The sequence below is a fragment of the Neoarius graeffei genome, chromosome 7 (genome assembly GCF_027579695.1).
Source record: "Neoarius graeffei isolate fNeoGra1 chromosome 7, fNeoGra1.pri, whole genome shotgun sequence".
Lineage (NCBI taxonomy): Eukaryota > Metazoa > Chordata > Actinopteri > Siluriformes > Ariidae > Neoarius > Neoarius graeffei.
Genome location: NC_083575.1, coordinates 27,879,098 through 27,901,969, shown reverse-complemented (window position 1 = coordinate 27,901,969; position 22,872 = coordinate 27,879,098). Strand labels below are relative to the sequence as shown.

At 41.8% G+C, this 22,872-nt stretch overlaps 1 protein-coding gene across 2 annotated transcripts; it reads right to left on the bottom strand.

Moving 5' to 3' along the window:
- Positions 1–88: 88 nt before the first annotated feature.
- LOC132889198 (uncharacterized protein C6orf118-like) lies at positions 89–22,573 on the bottom strand. Of its 2 annotated transcripts, XM_060925460.1 has the most exons (12): positions 22,538–22,573; positions 12,852–12,930; positions 10,275–10,864; positions 9,114–9,236; positions 8,872–8,931; positions 6,431–6,543; positions 6,301–6,350; positions 5,527–5,741; positions 5,382–5,435; positions 5,219–5,280; positions 4,995–5,101; positions 89–176 (listed from the first exon to the last, which is right to left on the bottom strand). In XM_060925460.1, exons 3-11 carry the CDS (start codon positions 10,851–10,853, stop codon positions 5,023–5,025), a joined length of 1,335 nt encoding a protein of 444 aa, XP_060781443.1. In that variant the 5' UTR covers positions 10,854–10,864; positions 12,852–12,930; positions 22,538–22,573; the 3' UTR covers positions 89–176; positions 4,995–5,022. The 2 variants fall into 2 exon arrangements, with proteins under 2 accessions (XP_060781443.1, XP_060781442.1); XM_060925459.1 differs by lacking the exon at positions 89–176 and having other exon boundaries at positions 4,760–5,101.
- Between the last annotated feature and the right edge of the window lie 299 nt (positions 22,574–22,872).

The following is a 22,872-nucleotide window of genomic DNA, read 5'->3' as shown; positions in this document are numbered from 1 at the left end:
TGGACAATTTATTGCAATCCATTAGCAAAGCTTGGGGTACATCTAGTGGTTAAACAGATGAACAACATAAACACACAATCTCTGCAAGTCAGCACGTCGTCAAGGGGCAGCCTGTTGGGAATTGTCGCTGCAGTAAATGTTCTTCGTGAAGGCACATCCTCAGCACCTAGTCACCACTTCGAGTTCGTAGTCATCGTGCCGGTTATGTAGATGATTCCAAAAGTACATGGTGGAAGAAGAGAGATGTTATCAATTGCTTTACTTTATCCTCGTGTGTGTCTGATAACTCATAGACTTTATCTTCTACTGACAACAGCTTTACACACACTCGCATTAGTCCAAAAGGTCTTTGTTTAAGGGTCCAGTAGTGCCTGTAAAGAGTCGGAGTTATTCATAGATCTTGTGACAACCCTGTTCTTTAACCGATTGGTCATGACACAGTTTAAACTTAGTGCATATCGCGGGTAAATTCAGGAGTGAGATCAATGTAATTCTCCTATTTTATATTAAACTTTGGTCAAATATCTGTCACATTTTGTGCAATTTTTTTTTTACCTTGCGCGATACCAGAAAAATTCAGTTGAAATCAAGCCATTTGAGGCGAATTGGTCCGCCTCTGAAAAAACTTGGCGTTTGGATTTCCCGGCAAACATTGATTTTCGTGATGTCGCGTGCAGGACGCCTCCCTCTGAATCCTACGTCAGCACTGGTTTGTTTATGAGAAAACGACCTGGTGGTTTTCTGCAAATTTCTTCAACGTTATCACGTAATTATTAAAATGGTTAACAGATGTATCGTAGGAGGGTGTAGCAACACCGATCTTGATGGGATTAGTACTCATCGTTTTCCAAAAGACCGGACAATGAGAGAGAAACGGGAGCGCTTGGTCTACACAGGCTGTGCACTGAAACCGTGCAAAGCTCGCGCAGCCTGCTGGCGCTTCCGCAGGTGACGTCACGAATCTGGCTCCAGACTCCCTTGGGATTTTTCCAGACCCGTTTTATTTTATTTTATTCTGCTGTAGACAGATGGCCTTGTGCAAAATTACCCTTCTGGATGAGTGTGTAAAGGGACATACTTTCATATAAAAAAAAATGAATTTGGTTCAGGATATGCAGTTTAAAGGAACAGTCCACCGTACTTCCATAATGAAATATGCTCTTATCTGAATTGAGACGAGCTGCTCCGTACCTCTCCGAGCTTTGCGCGACCTCCCAGTCAGTCAGACGTGCTGTCACTCCTGTTAGCAATGTAGCTAGGCTCAGCATGGCCAATGGTATTTTTTGGGGCTGTAGTTAGATGCGACCAAACTCTTCCACGTTTTTCCTGTTTACATAGGTTTATATGACCAGTGATATGAAACAAGTTCAGTTACACAAATTGAAACGTAGCGATTTTCTATGCTATGGAAAGTCTGCACTATAATGACGGGTGTACTAACACCTTCTGTGCGCTTCGGCAGCGCATTGATATGGAGCTCAGATATCAATGCGCTGCCGAAGCGTGCAGAAGGTGTTAGTACGCCTGTCATTATAGTGCGGCCTTTCCATATCATAGAAAATTGCTACGTTTCAATTTGTGTAACTGAACTTATTTCATGTCACTGGTCATATAAACCTATGTAAACAGGAAAAACGTGGAAGAGTTTGGTCGCATCTAACTACAGCCCCAAAAAATACCATTGGCCATGCTAAGCCTAGCTACATTGCTAACAGGAGTGACAGCGCATCTGACTGACTGGGAGGTCGTGCAAAGCTCGGAGAGGTACGGAGCAGCTCGTCTCAATTCAGATAAGAGCATATTTCATTATGGAAGTACGGTGGACTGTTCCTTTAAGAAGCCCACGTCATAGTATGACTTTAAAATGTTCCCAATCAATCAATAAAAAAAGAAAGGGGGAAAAAGAGGGTGGGGTTAGACTCTTCATTAGTGTATACATTTTTCTTTGAAACTGCCAAGTGCTTGACTCATAGCTTGTCCTGTAAAAATAGTACATTACTTCAGCAACGTTTTAAAAAATATGTATTTTATTGTCACGGGCTGAATAGAAGTATGAGATCTATCACATATTTAAATAATATTGGCTGGCTTTGAGTGGTATATCTGATGTATTCCATTCAGCTAGCATGAGTCGAAGACGAGTAACTGAATGGACTATATCTGATATACCACTAAAAAAAGCCAGCCAATATTATTGTTATATATACACATTCAATGGAACAATTATAGATTTTACAAAAAGTTAAGAACAGGGCGGTAACTTGCCAATATTGAATGCTGATTCTGATCGAATATAATTCAGTGTTCTGTCAATCCGATGTACTGTACAAAGTTCTAACAATAAAAATGGTACAAGTCCAAAAAGCCTGAACAACAACCCAACTTCTATACAAGCTAAAGACAGGCTGACCGTTCAAGTTCAGAGTTACTTTTGGTCGTAGTTAACTGTTGCATTGCAGTTATTCAAAACAAAAGGGCTTTGCTGAGTGAAGTCCTCTTGTAAAAGTCTCCATCACTTTTCCTCACCTCCAAGTAGAGCTTTATAGTTGTGCTATTGCTCTCTTCCACTTTTTCGATGTCTGTTGGTCTGTTTTTCTCTTGTAAATATGCATGAAGAACATCCAGTGAAGTTTTGGTACCCTTTCGGGTGTTCAGCGCGTCTTTTCTCTTTAAATCTCCGGCTCTTAATGAAGCAAACCTCGCGGCCATGTTTGTGTACAAATGGTCAGTCACTTGCTAGCGCGGAAGTTTTACATTTCCAATGTGTCTCTCTTCCAGTTTTTTTTTTTATGTCCATTGGTTTGTTTTTCTATTGTAAATATGCATGAAGAATATATAATGAAGTTTTGGTAGCCTTTCGGGTGTTGTTTAGTTTCAGTTTATTTATTTATTTAGTGCTTAAACTGAGCACTGAATTAACCCCATCTTCTCTCTCTCCCAGCCGACAAAGAAATGATTGTACGCATGTACAACAAAAAAGTTTTGTCACTGGATCTTCGCGTGTGACGTCGTGTTGTCTTGACAATGTGCAATATTATAACAATATTGGATGCTCATTCTCCGTTGGGGAGAGTGGTGTAATACATGGAGGATAAGCGAAATGATAAGAATATTATTGCATGCCATCAATAAATCCACTAGAAGGGAATAGAATACATGTTTTTATTCCATGGAAAAAGTGTCCTGTATGTACTGTATAATAAATATTTATTATTTTAAATAAATTGTTTAGAGAGAGTCTTTGTTCCTGCATTTTGTGTCACTGGTGTTAGCTATTTTAAAAATCTCATTCTGAAATCACCATCCATCCCGTCCCATGGGGGAAGCTGGAACCAATCCCAGTTGACCTATTCACACTCACCTGTGGGCAATTTAGAGGTGATGCACCGCATTAATCTACTTGTAAATTCAATTTTAAAAAAATGTGCCATTGGAGTTATGCATTTCAGTCTTCCAGTTGAAACACACAGTACTGTGCAAAAGTCTTAGGCACCCTGTTTTGTTTTGGGTTTTTTCTTCATACAAACTTTGTTATAGATTTCTACTTTATGACTTCTACATTATCGAGTCAGTACAAAAACATTTTCGAGTCCAAATATTTGTTTTCCAGCACAAAATTAAATGCTACAGAAAAGGAAAAAAAGTTTGTACCTGAGCAGCGTATTCCATAAGAGAGCACTTTTCAGATTAAAAAAGAAAACATAATGAAGACTACTGGGTTTTGGTGCAAAATGAAGAAGCGAGTGTGACATTCAGAGTGTCCAGAAGAACTGTGGCTGCTTCTGGAAGACGCTCAGTAAAACCTACAGCTCATTTCCTTATAAAACTGCACTCATTGTACCTGAGACTACGACGTATTTCTTTTTTAAAGCAAAGGGTCGTCTTACACCAAATATCAACTTTTATTTCATTCATTATGGCTTACTGCTGTTGATAGTATTTTTTTAAATGTGGAAACATTTCATTATTTTTTTAATGTGCCTAAGACTTTTCCACAGTACTGTGTGTGTGTGTGTGTGTGTGTGTGTGTGTGTGTATCTATTATTAGATAAGGTTTATTTGAATAATTTATTGATGTTTGTTTGATGGTGTGTGTGTGTGTTTTGAGAAGCTGTTGACATCATTTTGTAAAATCCATCTGGCCTGTGCTTGTAATTCCAGTGATTTTATTGTTCAACAACAACAAAATTACCATCATGAATAGAATAAGAACAAATAATTTGCTGTTTGAACATTTCGCTAGTGACCACATTTTGAGAATGACCCGTCTACGAAGACTTTATAATGTGTTATGAACTACAAAATTGGAAGCCTGTTTTTAAAAAACAAAACCAAAATGATGTTCTAATATAAAGACAGGCAAGCAGGATACTTTCTCCTTGACTGAAGACCAACACTGAGGAGAAATTACACTATGTTAAGGCTCAACTCGTCTAAATCCACCAAATTTCTTAATTGAAGTTGAAATTAGAATGATGTAAACTGGGGCGGCACGGTGGTGTAGTGGTTAGCGCTGTCGCCTCACAGCAAGAAGGTCCGGGTTCGAGCCCCATGGCCGGCGAGGGCCTTTCTGTGCGGAGTTTGCATGTTCTCCCCGTGTCCGCGTGGGTTTCCTCCGGGTGCTCCGGTTTCCCCCACAGTCCAAAGACATGCAGGTTAGGTTAACTGGTGACTCTAAATTGACCGTAGGTGTGAGTGTGAATGGTTGTCTGTGTCTATGTGTCAGCCCTGTGATGACCTGGCGACTTGTCCAGGGTGTACCCCGCCTTTCGCCCGTAGTCAGCTGGGATAGGCTCCAGCTTGCCTGCGACCCTGTAGAAGGATAAAGCGGCTACAGATAATGAGATGAGATGTAAACTGGAGCAGGAAAATTAAAAAGCAGCTACAGAAGAGGACCAAAGTTTCTCAGAAAAACAGCGCACACAGAATAATAAACCACTTCCTGTCCTACCTTACCACACTTGACAGTCATTCAGGAGTGAAAACGGTTTTACCCGTAACAGATGTTTGAACAGAAGTCAGTCACAAAGCAGTTAGTTTTATGAATTGAGTGTCATAATGATATCCATTCAGTGTGGTCCATATCTCCTCCCAAACCTGCCTGTAAAAGAGAGAAATCAAAAGGGTTGGTAACCTGGACAAATCCATCTCTCTAATTTCATTTTTCATGCTGAGTGGTTATGTTATGACTCTAAAGCAAGATAAAATTAGTACATACGTCTTTGTATCCTCACTGACTTTTGCTTTGCTCAGGACCATTGAGATGTTTTGTTCGATATCCTAAAGGAATGAAAGGACGAGTTATTCCACATGATCGACCTTTAAGACGTTGATGGAGTCTTTTTCTACCTAAGCAGAACCACAATCCTGTCCATCGTTACCTTATTGGTTCTCTGGAGAAGCACATTTGAAGCAGCAAAGTTCATGATTTCATCCTAACAGAAAAAGACGAACATACATCAGTACTTGGCGTTCTGTTAGCTAGGGCACTACTGTATGTTCTACTCGATGCAAAAAGGACAGCACTTCTGAGTCTCTGATGCAGTTCTCGAGAGCGCTGGTGGTAACTGTGGACACCATTGTCTCTCTGATGTCTTTCTGAAGCATCTGCACTTCATTCCACACTTTCCACACCTGCCGTCTCTTCGCCTCCACCCGAGTGATGGAAAGTTCACATTCTTTCACGCCTGAGAACGCATCCTCGTCACACTGACCGGTATCGCCGTTTCCTGACCCTTCTGCTTCATGAAACAAAACAAACACAGATTAAATTTAATACCAAAGTATTGCAAATGTAGTAAGCTGATGATTATTGTTGAACTTTCTTTTGTTTTGGAAATATGGTTGGGGAAATATTATTTTAACACCCATTGCTTCATTCCTAATTGTCAAGTCGTACTGACTGCAAATTAATATGCTCATCTGTGTAAGCTTGGCAGAACAACACAATGGCCAAAAGTATGTGAACACCTGACCATCACGCCTCCCCCCCAAACTGTTGCAACGGAGTTGGCGCTAAAGTCTCACTCCTGCTCACTGTGGCCGAATGAGCACAGCCACGCTCCAACGTCTAGTGGAAAGTCTTCCCTGAAGACTGGAGGTTATTATAACAGCAGAACGGCGACTAAATCTGGAATGGGATGTTCAACAAGCACATATGGGTGTGATGGTTAGGAGTCCACAAACCTTTAGTCAGATAGTGTATATGAAGTTGGAGATACTCAAACATCATCTGTGGGACAGTAAAACATTGTGATCGGCTTGGTGTTATGGGTAAACATCTGTTGTCGTGCTTTGTACCTTTTCCCTTGTGGTCTGTTTGGGCTTTGGCTTCATACTCTGTTCTGACTCTGAACAGCAACAAAAAATCTTACTTTATTTGTCTTGAGCAACATGCAGAGTGAAATCAAAATTATTTAAAAAAAAATACCTGTCATTTTCCTCTACAGCCCTCCTGACTTCCTGTTCCAGTAATAACACTTGCCTTGCTGCTTCCTTTAACTCTGTTGCTTCTGTGGCGTCTCCAAAGAGGGTACATGCAAACTAAACACAAGCTTGGCTTACTATCCTTGTTGGGACTTTCCATTCACAAACCTAATAATTCTAATCAGTGTAATGCTTACACTTAAAACTAATGCTAATCTTCACCTCAGTAACCAACAACAAGATAAAGCAGTTTGCTTCCTGGGGACCAGCCAGATGCCAAAACTATCAGGTGATCCTACAGTGCCTTGCAAAAGTATTCCTCCCCCTTGGTGTTTGTCCTGTTTTGTCGCATTACAAGCTGGAATTAAAATTGATTTTTGGAGGGTTAGCACCATTTGATTTACACAACATGCCTACCGCTTTAAAGGTGCACATTGTTGTTTTTTTTATTGTGACACAAACAATAATTAAGATGAAAAAACAGAAATCTGGAGTGTGCATAGGTATTCACCCCTTTTCATATGAAACCCCTAAATAAGAGCTGGTCCAACCAATTCACTTCATAAGTCACATAATTAGTTGATTAAGATCTACCTGTGTGAAATCAGTGTCACATGATCTGTCACATGGTTTCTGTATAAATCAGCCTGTTCTGGAAGGACCCTGACTCTGCAACACGACTAAGCAAGCAACATGAAAACCAAGGAGCCTCCAAACAGGTCAGAGACAGAGTTGTGGAGAAGTATAGCTCAGGGTTGGGTTATAAAAAATATCCCAAACTTTGAATATCCCAGGGAGTTCCATTAAATCCATTATAGCAAAATGGAAAGAATATGGCACCACTACAAACCTGACAAGAGAAGGCCACCCACCAAAACTCACAGACCAGGCAAGGAGGGCATTAATCAGAGATGCAACAAAGACACCAAGGATGGCACTGAAGGAGCTGCAAAGATCCTCAGTGGAGATGGGAGTATCTGTCCATAGGACCACTTTAAGCCGTACGCTCCACAGAGTGGGGCTTTATGAAAGAGTGGCCAGAAAAAAGCCATTGCTGAAGAAAACACGTTCGGAGTTTGCCCAACAGCATGTGGCAGATTCCCCAAACACACAGAAGATGATTCTCTGGTCAAATGAGACTAAAATTCAACTTTTTGGCCATCATGGGAAATGCCATGTGTGGCGCAAACCCAACACCCTGAGAACACCATTCCTACAGTGAAGCATGGTGGTGGCAGCATCATGCTGTGGGGATGTTTTTCATCTGCAGGGGCAGGAAAGCTGGTCAGGACTGAAGGAAAGATGGATGGCACTAAATACAGGGCAATTCTGGAAGAAAACCTGTTTGAGTCAACCAGTTTGAGACTGGGACGAAGGTTCATGGTCTAGCAGGACAATGACCCTAAACACACTGCTAAAACTACACTGGAGTGGTTTAAAGAGAAACATTTGGATATCTGGGAATGGTCTAATCAAAGCCCAGACCTCAATCTAATTGAGAATCTGTGGCATAACTTGAAGATTGCTGTGCACCAACACAACCCATCAAACTTGAAGGAGTTGGAGCAGTTTTTCCTTGAGGAATGGGCAAAAATCCCAGTGGCTAGATGTGCTAAGCTAATAGAGGTATACCCCAAGAGACTTGCAGCTGTAATTGCAGCAAAAGGTGGCTCTATAAAGTATTGACTTTGGAGGTGAATACTTACACACACTCCAGATTTCTGTTTTTTCATCTTAATTATTGTTTGTGTCACAGTAAAAAAAACAAATGTGTACCTTTAAAGTGGTAAGGATGTTGTGTAAATCAAATGGTGCTAACCGTCCAAAAAAATCCATTTTAATTCCATGTTGTAATGCGACAAAACAGGACAAACACCAAGGGGGATGAATACTTTTGCAAGGCACTGTATTGGTACACTGGGTCCGTACCATGCCATCATCCGATAATTGATTGACGATTTGACAGCTGTCTCAAACATCAGAGTTGTACCAAAACTTCAATTATACATACTCCTTAGATATAAATGTACTTCATAGATTTGATTCTGATTATCTTTAATCAAGAACTTCCAAAATGGCATCATCATTACATTACAATCTAGGCGTTTACGGTAGCAGACGCTGTTATCCAGAGTGACGTACAACATACCCAGAGCAGCCTGGGGAGCAGTTGGGGGTTAGGTGCCTTGCTCAAGGGCACTGCAGCCATTCCTGCTGGTCCAGGGAATCAAACTGGCGACCTTTTGGTCTCAAAGCTGCTTTTCTAACCTTTAGGCCATGGCTTTCTACGAGCAGAAAGCATGTTTACTGGGTGTGGTCTTATTTCAATGTTATTTCTGCTGCGTACAAATACCACATCTGGCCTTTTATGTATATACACAATAATTGCTGACTGATTCTGTCTGATTTTTTTTTTTTCTGAGATCTAAAATGTAAAGTTCTCACCTTATCCTGGAGAGGTGAGTGGGAAGAGAGGAGCGACTTGATGTACAAATCATACTCTGTCTGTGTACAATAGATCACATACATAAGTAGATTATACTTTGAATACTTAATCTTGGATTAATTAAGGTTGGAAGACTAAATTGATAAGGTGGATGGTTTTTCTAACATTAATGCAATGTTAGATTTACTCGTTAGTTAAATGTGTCTATGTTTTGCATTAACAAGGCATCGTAGCGTCTCACCTTGATTTCTCGGAGGACGCTGCCGAATGCAGGTGAGCCATCACAGACGTCATCAAAGACATCACTAAATACTGCGAGGCGCTCTCGGCAGGAACCTCCGCTGACTGGAGGTTTCCTCAGTGCCTAACACACACACACTCTTAAAATAATATCCTCCGTCGGAAATGTGCAGCGGTCTCTTGCTGTCGTCTGAGATGACTAAGTGCAGTGTAATTTGTCTGCATACTGAACTACAGACATTAACTGAGTCTGGAACACATCAGTCAAGCTCATGAGTTGACCGTGTCTCCAATACGCCTTGTGCGTAAAAGAAAAACTCCACTGTTACTTTACAGTTTGTGTACGAAGAAGAATTTTATGTTTATTTAACCCTTTGGTGACTGACCCCTTGAAAATGGTTCCTCCAGGAACTATGACTTTTCAGTTGTCAAGACAACAGAAGAACTAAAATACAAAAACAGAAAGATACGTCACAATGCTCTTGTGCACAAAACAAAATGCTCTTGTATTTTAGTTTTTCCGTTGTCTTGACGACTGAAATGTCATCGTTCCTGGAGGAACCATGTTCAAGGGGTCAGTCACCAAAGGGTTAATTGCATTATTCTGTTGGAAACATGTCTGGAGTATTACTGCGTTGGAGTTTGACCCCAGGTTTTTTTTTTTTCCCTTAATTAACATGCTTCAAATTGCTGAATGAAGTCAATTTATTTGAATGTTTACTTGGAACATTGAAATAAATTCAACAGGACTCTCAAGCAGTTTTCTGTGAGAGGTCATGTTCATGAGTCAAATGGACCAGAAAAATATTTCACAAGACTCCTAAAGGAAAATACTGGCCTTTCAGAGAGCTGGAGAACGCGATTAACAGATATCTGTTTAGGGAATTCAGAAAAAGAAGAAACATGGACACTTCCAAGCACTAAACACTAAATAACTGCCAAAGAGATTTGGAAAAAAAACAAAACCCCAAACCACAATACAAACATCAAGAGAGCTGGGAAAAGGTCCATAGAGGGCAAGAGGAATATTTCACATTTATATAAGCATCTGTTGATGCGTCCTGTTAATTTATATTACTTGTGTTAATAATGGAACGTGTAAAAATGAAGGTTACGCAAACTTTTGCACTCAGCTACAGTATATCTGCAGAATATTTCGAACCTGCTGAAGCTTGCGCTCATGTCGCTTTGCTGCTTCTCTACCACTCAGACACTTCCTGGCGTACAGGTGTTTTGTCCTTAAAACCTGCGTGTCAAAGCACTGCCTCAGGTGCAGTCGATCAGCTTCACGCGAGTGTATGAACCAGGAGCTGTCCTGTTCCACCATGTCAGACGCTGCCCAACTTTCCTGCTTTGCTTTTTGCAGCTCTGTCATGTGCAGAACTCCCTTCAGATTAGTGGTCAGCGATTTCTCACTGGAACTTTCTGGCCTTTCCTGGATCCTAGGATCCTGTAGCGTGTTGGCTATGGTGAAACCGTGCATGGTGCCAATCATTTCTTCTACATTGGCTTCCAGTTTGCTTCTTTCCTGAATGTGAGAAGGGCTCGTGTCTTTACACTTCCAAATGGGCCTGCATGGCCTGCAGTTGAGGGGTTTATGAGTAAGGCTGTTAGGACCCAGGTGACCTGAGCTGTAGGTCTGGATGTCGGCTTTGTGCGCTTTTTCCACGCTATGAAGAAGATCCTTCAACTTGCGCTGCATGTCTGAGCGCCTCGGAGTTTGGCTGCCTGACACAGACATGGCTAACTCTGCTGTAAAGTAAAGAAAAGAGTTCAACTTTTGACTGGAACATCTTCAGCACAAAACTGATATACAGAGTCTTGCAAAAGTATTCATCCCCCTCGGTGTTTGTCCTGTTTTGTCGCATTACAAGCTGGAATTAAAATGGATTTTTGGGGGGTTAGCACCATTTGATTTACACAACATGCCTACCACTTTAAAGGTGAAAAGTGGTGTTTTATTGTGACACAAACAATAATTAAGATGGAAAAAAAAACCCCACAGAAATCTGGTGTGTGCATGTATATTCACACCCCAAAAAGTGAATACTTTGTAGAGCCACCTTTTGCTGCAATTACAGCTGCAAGTCTCTTGGGGTATGTCTCTATTAGCTTAGCACATTGAGCCACTGGGATTTTTGCCCATTCCTCAAGGCAAAACTGCTGCAACTCCTTCAAGTTAGATGGGTTGTGTTGGTGTCCAGCAATCTTCAAGTTATGCCACAGATTCTCAATTAGATTGAGGTCTGGGCTTTGACTAGGCCATTCCCATTCCAAGACATTTAAATGGTTCCTTTTAAGGCACTCCAGTGTAGCTTCAGCAGTATGTTTAGGGTCATTGTCCTGCTGGAATGTGAAAACAGATTTTACTCCAGAATTGCCCTGTATTTAGTGCCATCCATCTTTCCTTCAGTCCTGACCAGGTTTCTTGTCCCTGCAGATGAAAAACATCCCCACAGCATGATGCTGCCACCACCATGCTTCACTGTAGGAATGGTGTTCTCAGGGTGTTGGGTTTGCGCCACACATGGCATTTTGCATGATGGCCAAACAGATCAATTTTAGTCTCATCTGACCAAAGAATCTTCTTCCATGTGGTTGGGGAGTCTGCCACATGTCAGGCAAACTCCAAACATGTTTTCTTAAGTGATTTTTTTTTTTTTTGGCCACTCTTCCATAAAGCCCCACTCTGTGGAGTGTATGGCTTAAAGTGGTCCTATGGACAGATACTCCCATCTCCACTGTGGATCTTTGCAGCTCCTTCAGTGCTATCTTTGGTGTCTTTATTGCATCTCTGATTAACGCCCTCCTTGCCCGGTCTGTGAGTTTTGGTGGGCGGGGCCTTCTCTTGTCAGGTTTGTAGTGGTGCCATATTCTTTCCATTTTGCTATAATGGATTTAATGGCACTCCCTGGGATATTCAAAGTTTGGGATATTTTTTTATAATCCAACCCTGATCTATACTTCTCCACAACTCTGTCTCTGACCTGTTTGGAGGCTCCTTGGTTTTCATGTTGCTTGCTTAGTAGTGTTGCAGAGTCAGGGTCCTTCCAGAACAGGTTGATATATACAGACATCATGTGACAGATCATTTGATTGCACACAGGTGGCTCTTAATCAACTAATTATGTGATTTATGAAGTGAATTGGGGCGGCATGGTGGTATAGTGGTTAGCGCTGTCGCCTCACAGCAAGAAGGTCCGGGTTCGAGCCCCGTGGCCAACGAGGGCCTTTCTGTGCAGAGTTTGCATGTTCTCCCCGTGTCCGCGTGGGTTTCCTCCGGGTGCTCCAGTTTTCCCCCACAGTCCAAAGACATGCAGGTTAGGTTAACTGGTGACTCTAAATTGACCGTAGGTGTGAATGGTTGTCTGTGTCTATGTGTCACCCTGGCGACTTGTCCAGGGTGTACCCCGCCTTTCGCCCGTAGTCAGCTGGGATAGGCTCCAGCTTGCCTGCGACCCTGTAGAACAGGATAAAGCGGCTAGAGATAATGAGATGAGATCTTAATTATTGTTTGTGTCACAATAAAACAACAATGTGCACCTTTAAAGTGGTAGGCATGTTGTGTAAATCAAATGGTGCTAACTCTCCAAAAATCCATTTTAATTCCAGCTTGTAATGCAACAATACAGGGCAAACACCAAGGGGGAGGAATACTTTTGCAGGACACTGTAGTAGTGTGTGTTGCACTGGTAAGAGTATATTTTAAACACTGATTATTTGATTTAGATACACCTACCTTCTTGGTCCACCTGGTAGGTTAAAATTAGAGGCTGAAGATTTTAATCATCTGGTTCTGACTGTAGGATTGCTGTCAGCTGGATGAATAAAAACATTAGAATCGATGTTTAAAACGCCATCACCACTGATACACTCAATACACTACAATGTCAGTGTCACTGATCTGCTGAATGGTCCAACACCCAAATGATATCTGGTCTGTGGTTGTTATAAGGTGGTTTTATTCTACTTGACAGGTGGCAGGCAGACCACAGTCAGTGTTTATACACTTTAATGATTGCTTTATCTGATAAACTGACCTGTGACTGTAGAGGTGGGTGGATTGATCTGTCTGTCTATAAATCTTATTGTACTTCAGTCAGGGCTGGTATAGTGGGTCATGGTGTCACCATACAGCTCAAGGGTTGCCAGTTTGATCCTGACCTTGGGTTACTATCTGTATGAACTTTCAGATGTTTTGTGTGTGTTCTCTTTTCTTCTACTATCCAAATTGACGAGTTGCCTGTACATGTGAATTAGGGTGCATCAGTTGCCCTCACTTTCATAAAATCTGATGCATTTTTGTTTGGGTGTTCCTTTTCACCAATAAAGACATCCTGTAAAATTTTTTGACCATATTCAAAAGTCTAATGGTGGCACCATGAGGTTCATTTTTTGCCAAAAAACGCTTATTTTATGTTTTCGCGTAAGGTTTGAATCACAATGTTGGACTCCATTTATTGATTTCTTGTGAGCCAGAGATCATGTTAAGAACCTTTGCAAGGGATTGAGAAGCATTAATGTGATTCATAATACATTTGTATTGTTTAAAACTAGTTGAACAATGATTCAATGAACAGCTAAAACTCAAACTGTGCTTGATAATATATTTAGAATATGGACTAAAAATGTGTATCTAAGATATTTGGTATACTCTATAAGGTGCCATAATGTTTCATGAAAAGTGATCGAAATTTTGTCATAAAAGTCATAAAATAGCAGCTTTTTCCATAACTTTGAGCTCCTGGTGCCACCATTAAACTTTTGAATTTTGTCAAAATATTTCACCCAGTGTGTTTTCTTACCAAAAGGAACATAAAAACAAAACTGCATCATGATCGGAGGAACTTTTCATTTTTAGGGGGCAACTGATGCACCCTAATGTGAATGAATATGTGTATCGTGTCCTGGACTGACATCCCAGCCAGTGTGTCCCCCCACCTCACACCCCGTGTGTGTCCCCACGTCACACCCCACGTTCCCAGAAAATCCACTGCAACCTTGATCAGGATGAAGTGTTTCCTGAATATGAATGAATGAACAAATGAATGATTTATTTCATTAAACACACATTTAGTGTTTCAATGTCAAATCACGGGCGGCACGGTGGTGTAGTGGTTAGCGCTGTCGCCTCACAGCAAGAAGGTCCTGGGTTTGAGCCCAGCGGCCGGCGAGGGCCTTTCTGTGTGGAGTTTGCATGTTCTCCCCGTGTCCGCGTGGGTTTCCTCCGGGTGCTCCGGTTTCCCCCACAGTCCAAAGACATGCAGGTTAGGTTAACTGGCGACTCTAAATTGAGCGTAGGTGTGAATGTGAGTGTGAATGGTTGTCTGTGTCTATGTGTCAGCCCTGTGATGACCTGGCGACTTGTCCAGGGTGTACCCCGCCTTTCGCCCGTAGTCAGCTGGGATAGGCTCCAGCTTGCCTGCGACCCTGTAGAACAGGATAAAGCGGCTAGAGATAATGGATGGATGGATGGATGTCAAATCACAGGTTTTGATCTGAATAGCAAATCTGGCAGAATGATCTCTTTTTGATGATTATACTACTTTGTCTAATATATTTGTAAATATTAATAAGCAATCACACCATGTTTTTCATTTACTTTTAAAAGTTGCTCATCAAGCAAATGAGAAAGTAAAGACAAGTGAAGTCTCTGTAATACTCTTCACATCAGGAAACGTCAGTAATAACTGTAGTCTGGTCTTTCCACAAATTTCCAAAACTGTCCATTTTTATGGTGCAGTAATTAACCGTTGTAAAATATTGTTTTAAATAAACATGTAAAAACCTTTATAATGTCATTAAAAACAGCTCTCAGCTTGTTTACTCGCCTGTTAAACTGTGCGTCCAGCTTCTCCAGCACCTGGTAGTTATACACACACACACACACACTCACACACACACACACACACATTGCTATGGCAGCACATTCCAAGCTGTTATTGGTTACTTTCCTGTTGTGTGGTGGAAGTCGAAAATGAAAGGATTTATTTGTTTAATTTTTTTTTCTGATTAAATTGTTTCATACTCCACTACATTCAGGTGTAAGTTCTGTATTTCTGTTTTAAAATTATTTCTCAGTAGAGCTCCATATGGAGAAATGTCACTGCTTATAATGTGCACAAGCTGCTGTAGCTCAGGACCCAAAGAGGGCAGGGCTCAAAATTGATCAAAACAATAAAGCAATTTTTAACACACATTTAGTTTCCTAGCAGTGTTTGCTGCCCTGTCCAAGTTCATTACCTCGTTGAAATGTGTACTTTGATTTGCTTCATTATACATCAGTCATTTGTGTTGTGTTTATCAGTTTAAGTTAAGTGCGATCACGTAGGCTTGATATCACCTGGTGTGTTAAATAAAAATAATTGGGTCTCATCTCATCTCATCTCATTATCTCTAGCCGCTTTATCCTTCTACAGGGTCGCAGGCAAGCTGGAGCCTATCCCAGCTGACTACGGGCGAAAGGCGGGGTACACCCTGGACAAGTCGCCAGGTCATCACAGGGCTGATACATAGACACAGACAACCATTCACACTCACATTCACACCTACGGTCAATTTAGAGTCACCAGTTAACCTAACCTGCATGTCTTTGGACTGTGGGGGAAACCGGAGCACCCGGAGGAAACCCACGCGGACACGGGGAGAACATGCAAACTCCACACAGAAAGGCCCTCGCCGGCCCCGGGGCTCGAACCCAGGACCTTCTTGCTGTGAGGCGACAGCGCTAACCACTACACCACCGTGCCGCCTCAAATAATTGGGTGTCGGGGAAAATTCTTTTTATGACCTACACTTGAAAATCTGAAAGGCAGTCTAGCTTTAGCTAGACTGCCTTTCAGATTTTCAAGTGTAGGTCATAAAAAGAATTTTCCCCGACACCCAATTATTTTTATTTAGTGGACCAAAAGCTACTGAATTCGAATAACAGACTTCCGATTTTATTAGTTAAAACAACAACAACAAAAAAAACAATTAATGAATTTAGGGCCACGTGGCCCTAAAGTCGCCGCTATTTTTTCCCGCTTCACCATGACGCAATACAAGATACTACGTCATGCATCATATGGCGAGTTTTCCCCGTTCGCGCAAGGCATTGTGGGATATAAATTTGAAACAGGAGAGAAAAATGGAGGACGTGAGAATGAAACGTGAAAGACTGATTACAGTAACAGAAAGCGAGAAGAAAAGACGTTATGCTGCGAAGGAAAGGAAACGCAGGACCAAACTAATAAATATCGGCGTCAGCGAGCACCTCGACGCGATCAGCTGTTCGTTTAGCGACAGAATGATGTGACTGTCAGTGCACGGTCAAAGATAAACCAGTAATGCAAGACTGTGGATGCCAGCTGCCGTAAAACCCAAAAGAAGAAGAAGGTAAACCTGCGCATGCGCACACGGACTTCCTTTGTCTGCTTGACTACGCAAAGTGAGCGATTTCATGCATATTATTTGCTCAGGAACCCCTTCAAATTAAATAACTTCCCAGCCACAGAATGGCCTGTGGATTTAAAAAAAAAAAAAGATATTACAGAAATATATATCACAATGACTAAATTTCAGAGTGAACTAAATTTCACCGATTTTGTGAAATCAAAAGATCGTATAGCTTCAATGTTGGAAAAGAGAAAATAATGATGGTGCAAAAATACGGACGTGTACTGCTGCCACGCCAGAAAAAAAAAACATCACCATGTAATAACATGAAAAGTTTGTTATAACAATATATATTTTTCACGTTATAACGTGATAACTTTAAACTCGTGTTTGAATCTATGGCTTGAATGAGATGTGTGGGCAATAAACCGGGTAACGTGGCTCATTTACATGATTTAATCAAGTTCTGTTGGAAATATATTTACAGATTCAAACTTCCTGGATCAATAACTCTGAAGTAAAACGTTAAAACAATGCATGCCTCTTTCCTACTGGACCAAGGTAGACAACAAGCTACAACCTGATTTTAATCAAAATGAGTCGCTCTCCGAGCTGGACTGGTCTCTGTGTGCGTGCACAGGGACCATCTAAAAAGTGCAGGACTGAAAATGGATGCTACCAAAATATTCAATAACTTCACCATTAGAGGTTGTATTCAGTCAAATGGCTTTTGGTTGTGAGTTCACTTGGGGTGAATGAAGTGGTGGTCAGGCATCACTTCATTCTCATCATCTCTAGCCGCTTTATCCTGTCCTACAGGGTCGCAGGCAAGCTGGAGCCTATCCCAGCTGACTACGGGTGAAAGGCGGGGTACACCCTGGACAAGTCGCCAGGTCATCACAGGGCTGACACATAGACACAGACAACCATTCACACTCACATTCACACCTACGCTCAATTTAGAGTCACCAGTTAACCTAACCTGCATGTCTTTGGACTGTGGGGGAAACCGGAGCACCCGGAGGAAACCCACGCGGACACGGGGAGAACATGCAAACTCCGCACAGAAAGGCCCTCGCCGGCCACGGGGCTCGAACCCAGGACCTTCTTGCTGTGAGGCGACAGCGCTAACCACTACACCACCGTGCCGCCCCAGGCATCACTTTATTTATTTATTTATTTTCGGGTGTTGCAGCAATATGCTTCCATACAAAAATAAAATCTCTTTTTTATTTTTGCTAACTTGGTGTTTACTGATGTGTATTTTTCAGTGATTTGACGACGGAGCTTCAAAAAGATAAAGACCGGCTGCTGTATATTATTTGAGGGATTTTATTTGGACAAGCTATCTCATGGCTTTTACTTGTTTGTCCAGGTTGTTTGTTTATTTACAGCTGATGTGTAATAGTGTGTGTTGTGTGGACTATGTCGAGTTTTGGTTTAATAAATAGTGTCTCTTTTCCTGTAGAGAAGTTTAATTTTGAGGAAAGGTGAGCCATAGGCCAAGGAACAATTGATTAGATTTGGATGCAAATCCAGATATTATTGTAAACATAGTAAACATCTGGATATTCTACTCTGTGGCTTGGTGGAGTTGTGCACTGTACTGAGTGCCCTTCCAGCTGCAAATGACCCTAGTAACCTTTCTGTGAGAGAGATCAGATTTGATTGTGAAAGCGAATACTTTGCTGATGATTATAATATTAGTGTTGATTAGTGAAATGGAGTAGTGGCGACTACAAACAGTTACATAGTACGGAAATTAAAGCAGAATTTGTATATGGTAGGAGAGATGCTGTGTTTTTTTTTTTTCTTTCTTCTCTTGTGCCTTTCTGATTGTGGTGAAATTGTTGTCCAACAATGTTTCTAGGAAGTAAACTGTTAATCCATTTGTGTCCAGTGATTGTGTTGTTTGGAGTTGCGAGGGCATTCTCATATTCCTTGTGTGCTTTAAATCTCTTTTTGCTCATTGTTTAGTGTGGGGAGTGATACGGTATTTAGGATTTGTTTTTCTTTCTAGATTTGTGTTTATTATCAGACAGAGGTGTATAGATTACTGTGTTAAAAGGTGCTGTTTATAGCTACAGTGTCTTGCAAAAGTATTCATCCCCCTTGGTGTTTGTCCTGTTTTGTCACATTACAACATGGAATTAAAATGGATTTTTGGAGGGTTAGCACTATTTGATTTACACAACATGCCTACCGCTTTAAAGGTGAAAATTGTTGTTTTATTGTGACACAAACAATAATTAAGATGAAAAACAGAAGTCTGGAGTGTGCATTGGTATTCACCCCAAAACAAAAAAAGTCAATACTTTGTCGAGCCACCTTTTGCTGCAATTACAGCTGCATGTCTCTTGGGGTATGTCTCTATTAGCTTAGCACATCTAGCCACTGGGATTTTTGCCCATTCCTCAAGGTAAAACTGCTCCAACTCCTTCAAGTTAGATGGGTTGCGTTGGTGTCCAGCAATCTTCAAGTTATGCCACAGATTCTCGATTGGATTGAGGTCTGGGCTTTGACTAGGCCATTCCAAGACATTTAAATGTTTCCATTTAAACCATTCCAGTGTAGCTTTAGCAGTATGTTTAGGGTCATTGTCCTGCTGGAACGTGAACCTTCATCCCAGTCTCAAACCTCTGGCCGACTCAAACAGGTTTTCTTCCAGAATTGCCCTGTATTTAGTGCCATCCATCTTTCCTTCAGTCCTGACCAGCTTTCCTGTCCCTGCAGATGAAAAACATCCCCACAGCATGATGCTGCCACCACCATGCTTCACTGTAGGAATGGTGTTCTCAGGGTGTTGGATTTGCGCCACACATGGCGTTTCCCATGATGGGCAAAAAGTTCAATTTTAGTCTCATTTGACCAGAGAATCTTCTTCCATGTGTTTGGGGAGTCTGCCACATACTGTTGGGCAAACTCCAAACGTGTTTTCTTCAGCAATGGCTTTTTTCTGGCCACTCTTGCATAAAGCACCATTTTGTGGAGTTACGGCTTAAAGTGGTCCTATGGACAGATACTCCCATCTCCACTGTGGATCTTTGCAGCTCCTTCAGTTTTATCCTTGGTGTCTTTGTTTCATCTCTGATGAATGCCCTCCTTTTCTGGTCTGTGAGTTTTGGTGGGCGGGGCCTTCTCTTGTCAGGTTTGTAGTGATGCCATATTCTTTCCATTTTGCTATAATGGATTTAATGGCGCTCCGTGGGATATTCAAAGTTTGAGATATTTTTTTATAACCCAACCCTGATCTATACTTCTCCACAATTCTGTCTCTGACCTGTTTGGAGGCTCCTTGGTTTTCATGTTGCTTGCTTAGTAGTGTTGCAGAGTCAGGGTCCTTCCAGAACAGGTGGATTTATACAGACAGCATGTGACCGATCATTTGATTGCACACAGGTGGACCTTAATCAACTAATTATGTGATTTATGAAATGAATTGGAGGCAGCACGGTGGTGTAGTGGTTAGCGCTGTCGCCTCACAGCAAGAAGGTCCGGGTTCGAGCCCCGTGGCCGGCGAGGGCCTTTCTGTGAGGAGTTTGCATGTTCTCCCCGTGTCCGCTTGGGTTTCCTCCGGGTGCTCCGGTTTTCCCCACAGTCCAAAGACATGCAGCTTAGGTTAACTGGTGACTCTAAATTGAGCGTAGGTGTGAATGTGAGTGTGAATGGTTGTCTGTGTCTGTGTCAGCCCTGTGATGACCTGGCGACTTGTCCAGGGTGTACCCCGCCTTTCGCCCGTAGTCAGCTGGGATAGGCTCCAGCTTGCCTGCGACCCTGTAGAACAGGATAAAGCGGCTAGAGATAATGAGATGAGATTAAGTGAATTGGTTGGACCAGTTCTTACTTGGGGGTTTCATACGAAAGGGGATGAATACTTATGCACACTCCAGATGTCTGTTTTTTCATCTTGTTTGTGTCGCAATAAACCAATTTACACCTTTAAAGTGGTAGGCATGTTGTGTAAATCAAATGGTGCAAACCCCCCCAAAAAATCCATTTTAATTCCAGCTTGTAATGCGACAAAACAGGACAAACACTAAGGGGGATGAATACTTTTGCAAGGCACTGTATTGTGACATGAATACAGCCATATTTCCAGTTGTCTTAATGTATGTTAATACAGTTGCTCTTGGTTAAGTTCAGTACTTCCCTGATTTATTACAATGTTCTAAATGATTGTAGAGCATTTGTGTGTGTGTGAGATAAATATGACATTTAGTGTGGTGTTTTTTTTTTAAAGTTTGCTTCTGTGTGATTTATGTTTTCCCCCCCACTCCCGTTGTTTGTAGAGTATGGGAGTATCTTGCCTCTCATTACTGCTTTTGCTGTTTCCCAGAGAATAATGGGTGAGATTTCTGGGGAATCGTTGGTTTTTACTTGTAAGGAAGTGGTGAACTGGTGAGGAAAATATGCATTCTTTTGTGGATGTATTTTCTCATCTCCAGTTATCACCAAGTCTGAAGTCAGTCACACACTTCTTCATTACAGCTGATGAATGCCAGTATCCTTGGGTATGTTGAAGCTCAGTCGTGTTTTGGGTTAAGGACTGCTTTTAAATCCTCACTGATGATGACAACTGATGCTGAGGGGAATTCTTGTATGGAATGATGATGAAAAAAAATGAGTGATCATCTGAACTTGGGCTCTGTATGCCTTTACACGTCATGCTGTAATTGCTTATTGATGAAATCAGATTCTTGTGAATAAATGTTGCAACACCACTCATCTTCAAGGTGCATCGTGCGTAATAGATTTGACTGAAGTGATTATTTTGAGTTTATTGTGCCTTTTTTATACAGATGTTAGGCTTTGAAGATGATTTCCAATCAGTTTCTTTGCTGACAAGCGACTGCACGTTCGCTCATGCTAACTAAATGAATTACCGTGTTTTACAGTTAATTGTTTCATTGGATTTGTTATTGAGTTGTATGTCTACTAGTGCTCTTACATGACTTGATTGAATTGTTGATCTGCACTTGTTGGGAAAATATACAGTAATGTAAATATGTACTGTATACCATCCATCCATTATCTGTAGCCGCTTATCCTGTCCTACAGGGTCGCAGGCAAGCTGGAGCCTATCCCAGCTGACTACGGGTGAAAGGCGGGGTACACCCTGGACAAGTCGCCAGGTCATCACAGGGCTGACACATAGACACAGACAACCATTCACACTCTCATTCACACCTACGGTCAATTTAGAGTCACCAGTTAACCTAACCTGCATGTCTTTGGACTGTGGGGGAAACCGGAGCACCCGGAGGAAACCCACGCGGACACGGGGAGAACATGCAAACTCCACACAGAAAGGCCCTCGCCGGCCCCGGGGCTCGAACCCAGGACCTTCTTGCTGTGAGGCGACAGTGCTAACCGCTACACCACCGTGCTGCCCTAAATATCTCATCTCATTATCTGTAGCCGCTTTATCCTGTTCTACAGGGTCGCAGGCAAGCTGGAGCCTATCCCAGCTGACTACGGGCGAAAGGCGGGGTACCTGGACAAGCTGCCAGGTCATCATAGGGCTGGCCCTAAATATGTATACAGTAATTAAAATAAAAAAAAGAGGTAAGATGGTAAGGCTACAGATCACTCATTACTGGACTTTCATGTATCGTTTACCTACCAGCAGTGAAAGACGTTTCCCAGACTGTTTGAACAGGGGATTGTGCTGTTCATCTATTCATGGAGGAACTGACCATTGAGGTCATTTCCTTTTGTTCGAATAGTGGTATGACGGGTTTGGGTCAATATTGTGGTCTGGCTCAGAGACAGCGGACACTGCGAAATCTGATGTTTTGAAACTGCATCAGCTGGAAGCTTCAGTTTGTTTTGCATGAAAGTTTTGACAAGATATTTCAGGCTGTCATTGTGGCTTTCTGGTATTCCTGTGAATATTAGGTTCATGTTTCTCTCTCGCTCTTTAATTTCTTTCTTTAGAGCATCAGTGTGGCAATTTTGATGGAGTTGTTAACGACACCATAGCATGGAAATCTTTATTTATCTTGGCATAGTTGAAAAAGGAGAGTTTGGTGCATGGACCTGACATACCATGAACCTCAACCACACTTGTCTCGTCTTTCAAATCCCGCCTCTGCAAAAGAAGACAGAAAAACAGGCCAATTCCAAAATCCTGGAGTGTTTCGTAACAGTCACGCTTCATTAACATTCACACCACCAAAATTTGTATACACCAACCCACATTCAAGTTCAGGCTTTACTTCCTTGGACCTGCACAGCCAAAAAGTTCAACATTTCTGCAGTAATTGTGAACAAGACAATCGTCATTGCACAAATGCAATAAATTTGTGGTTGGTGCACCAGTCATTCTTGATGTAGATATCCTTACTCTTACCAGAGTCCTTTGTTCAATTTGTGCGGTGCAG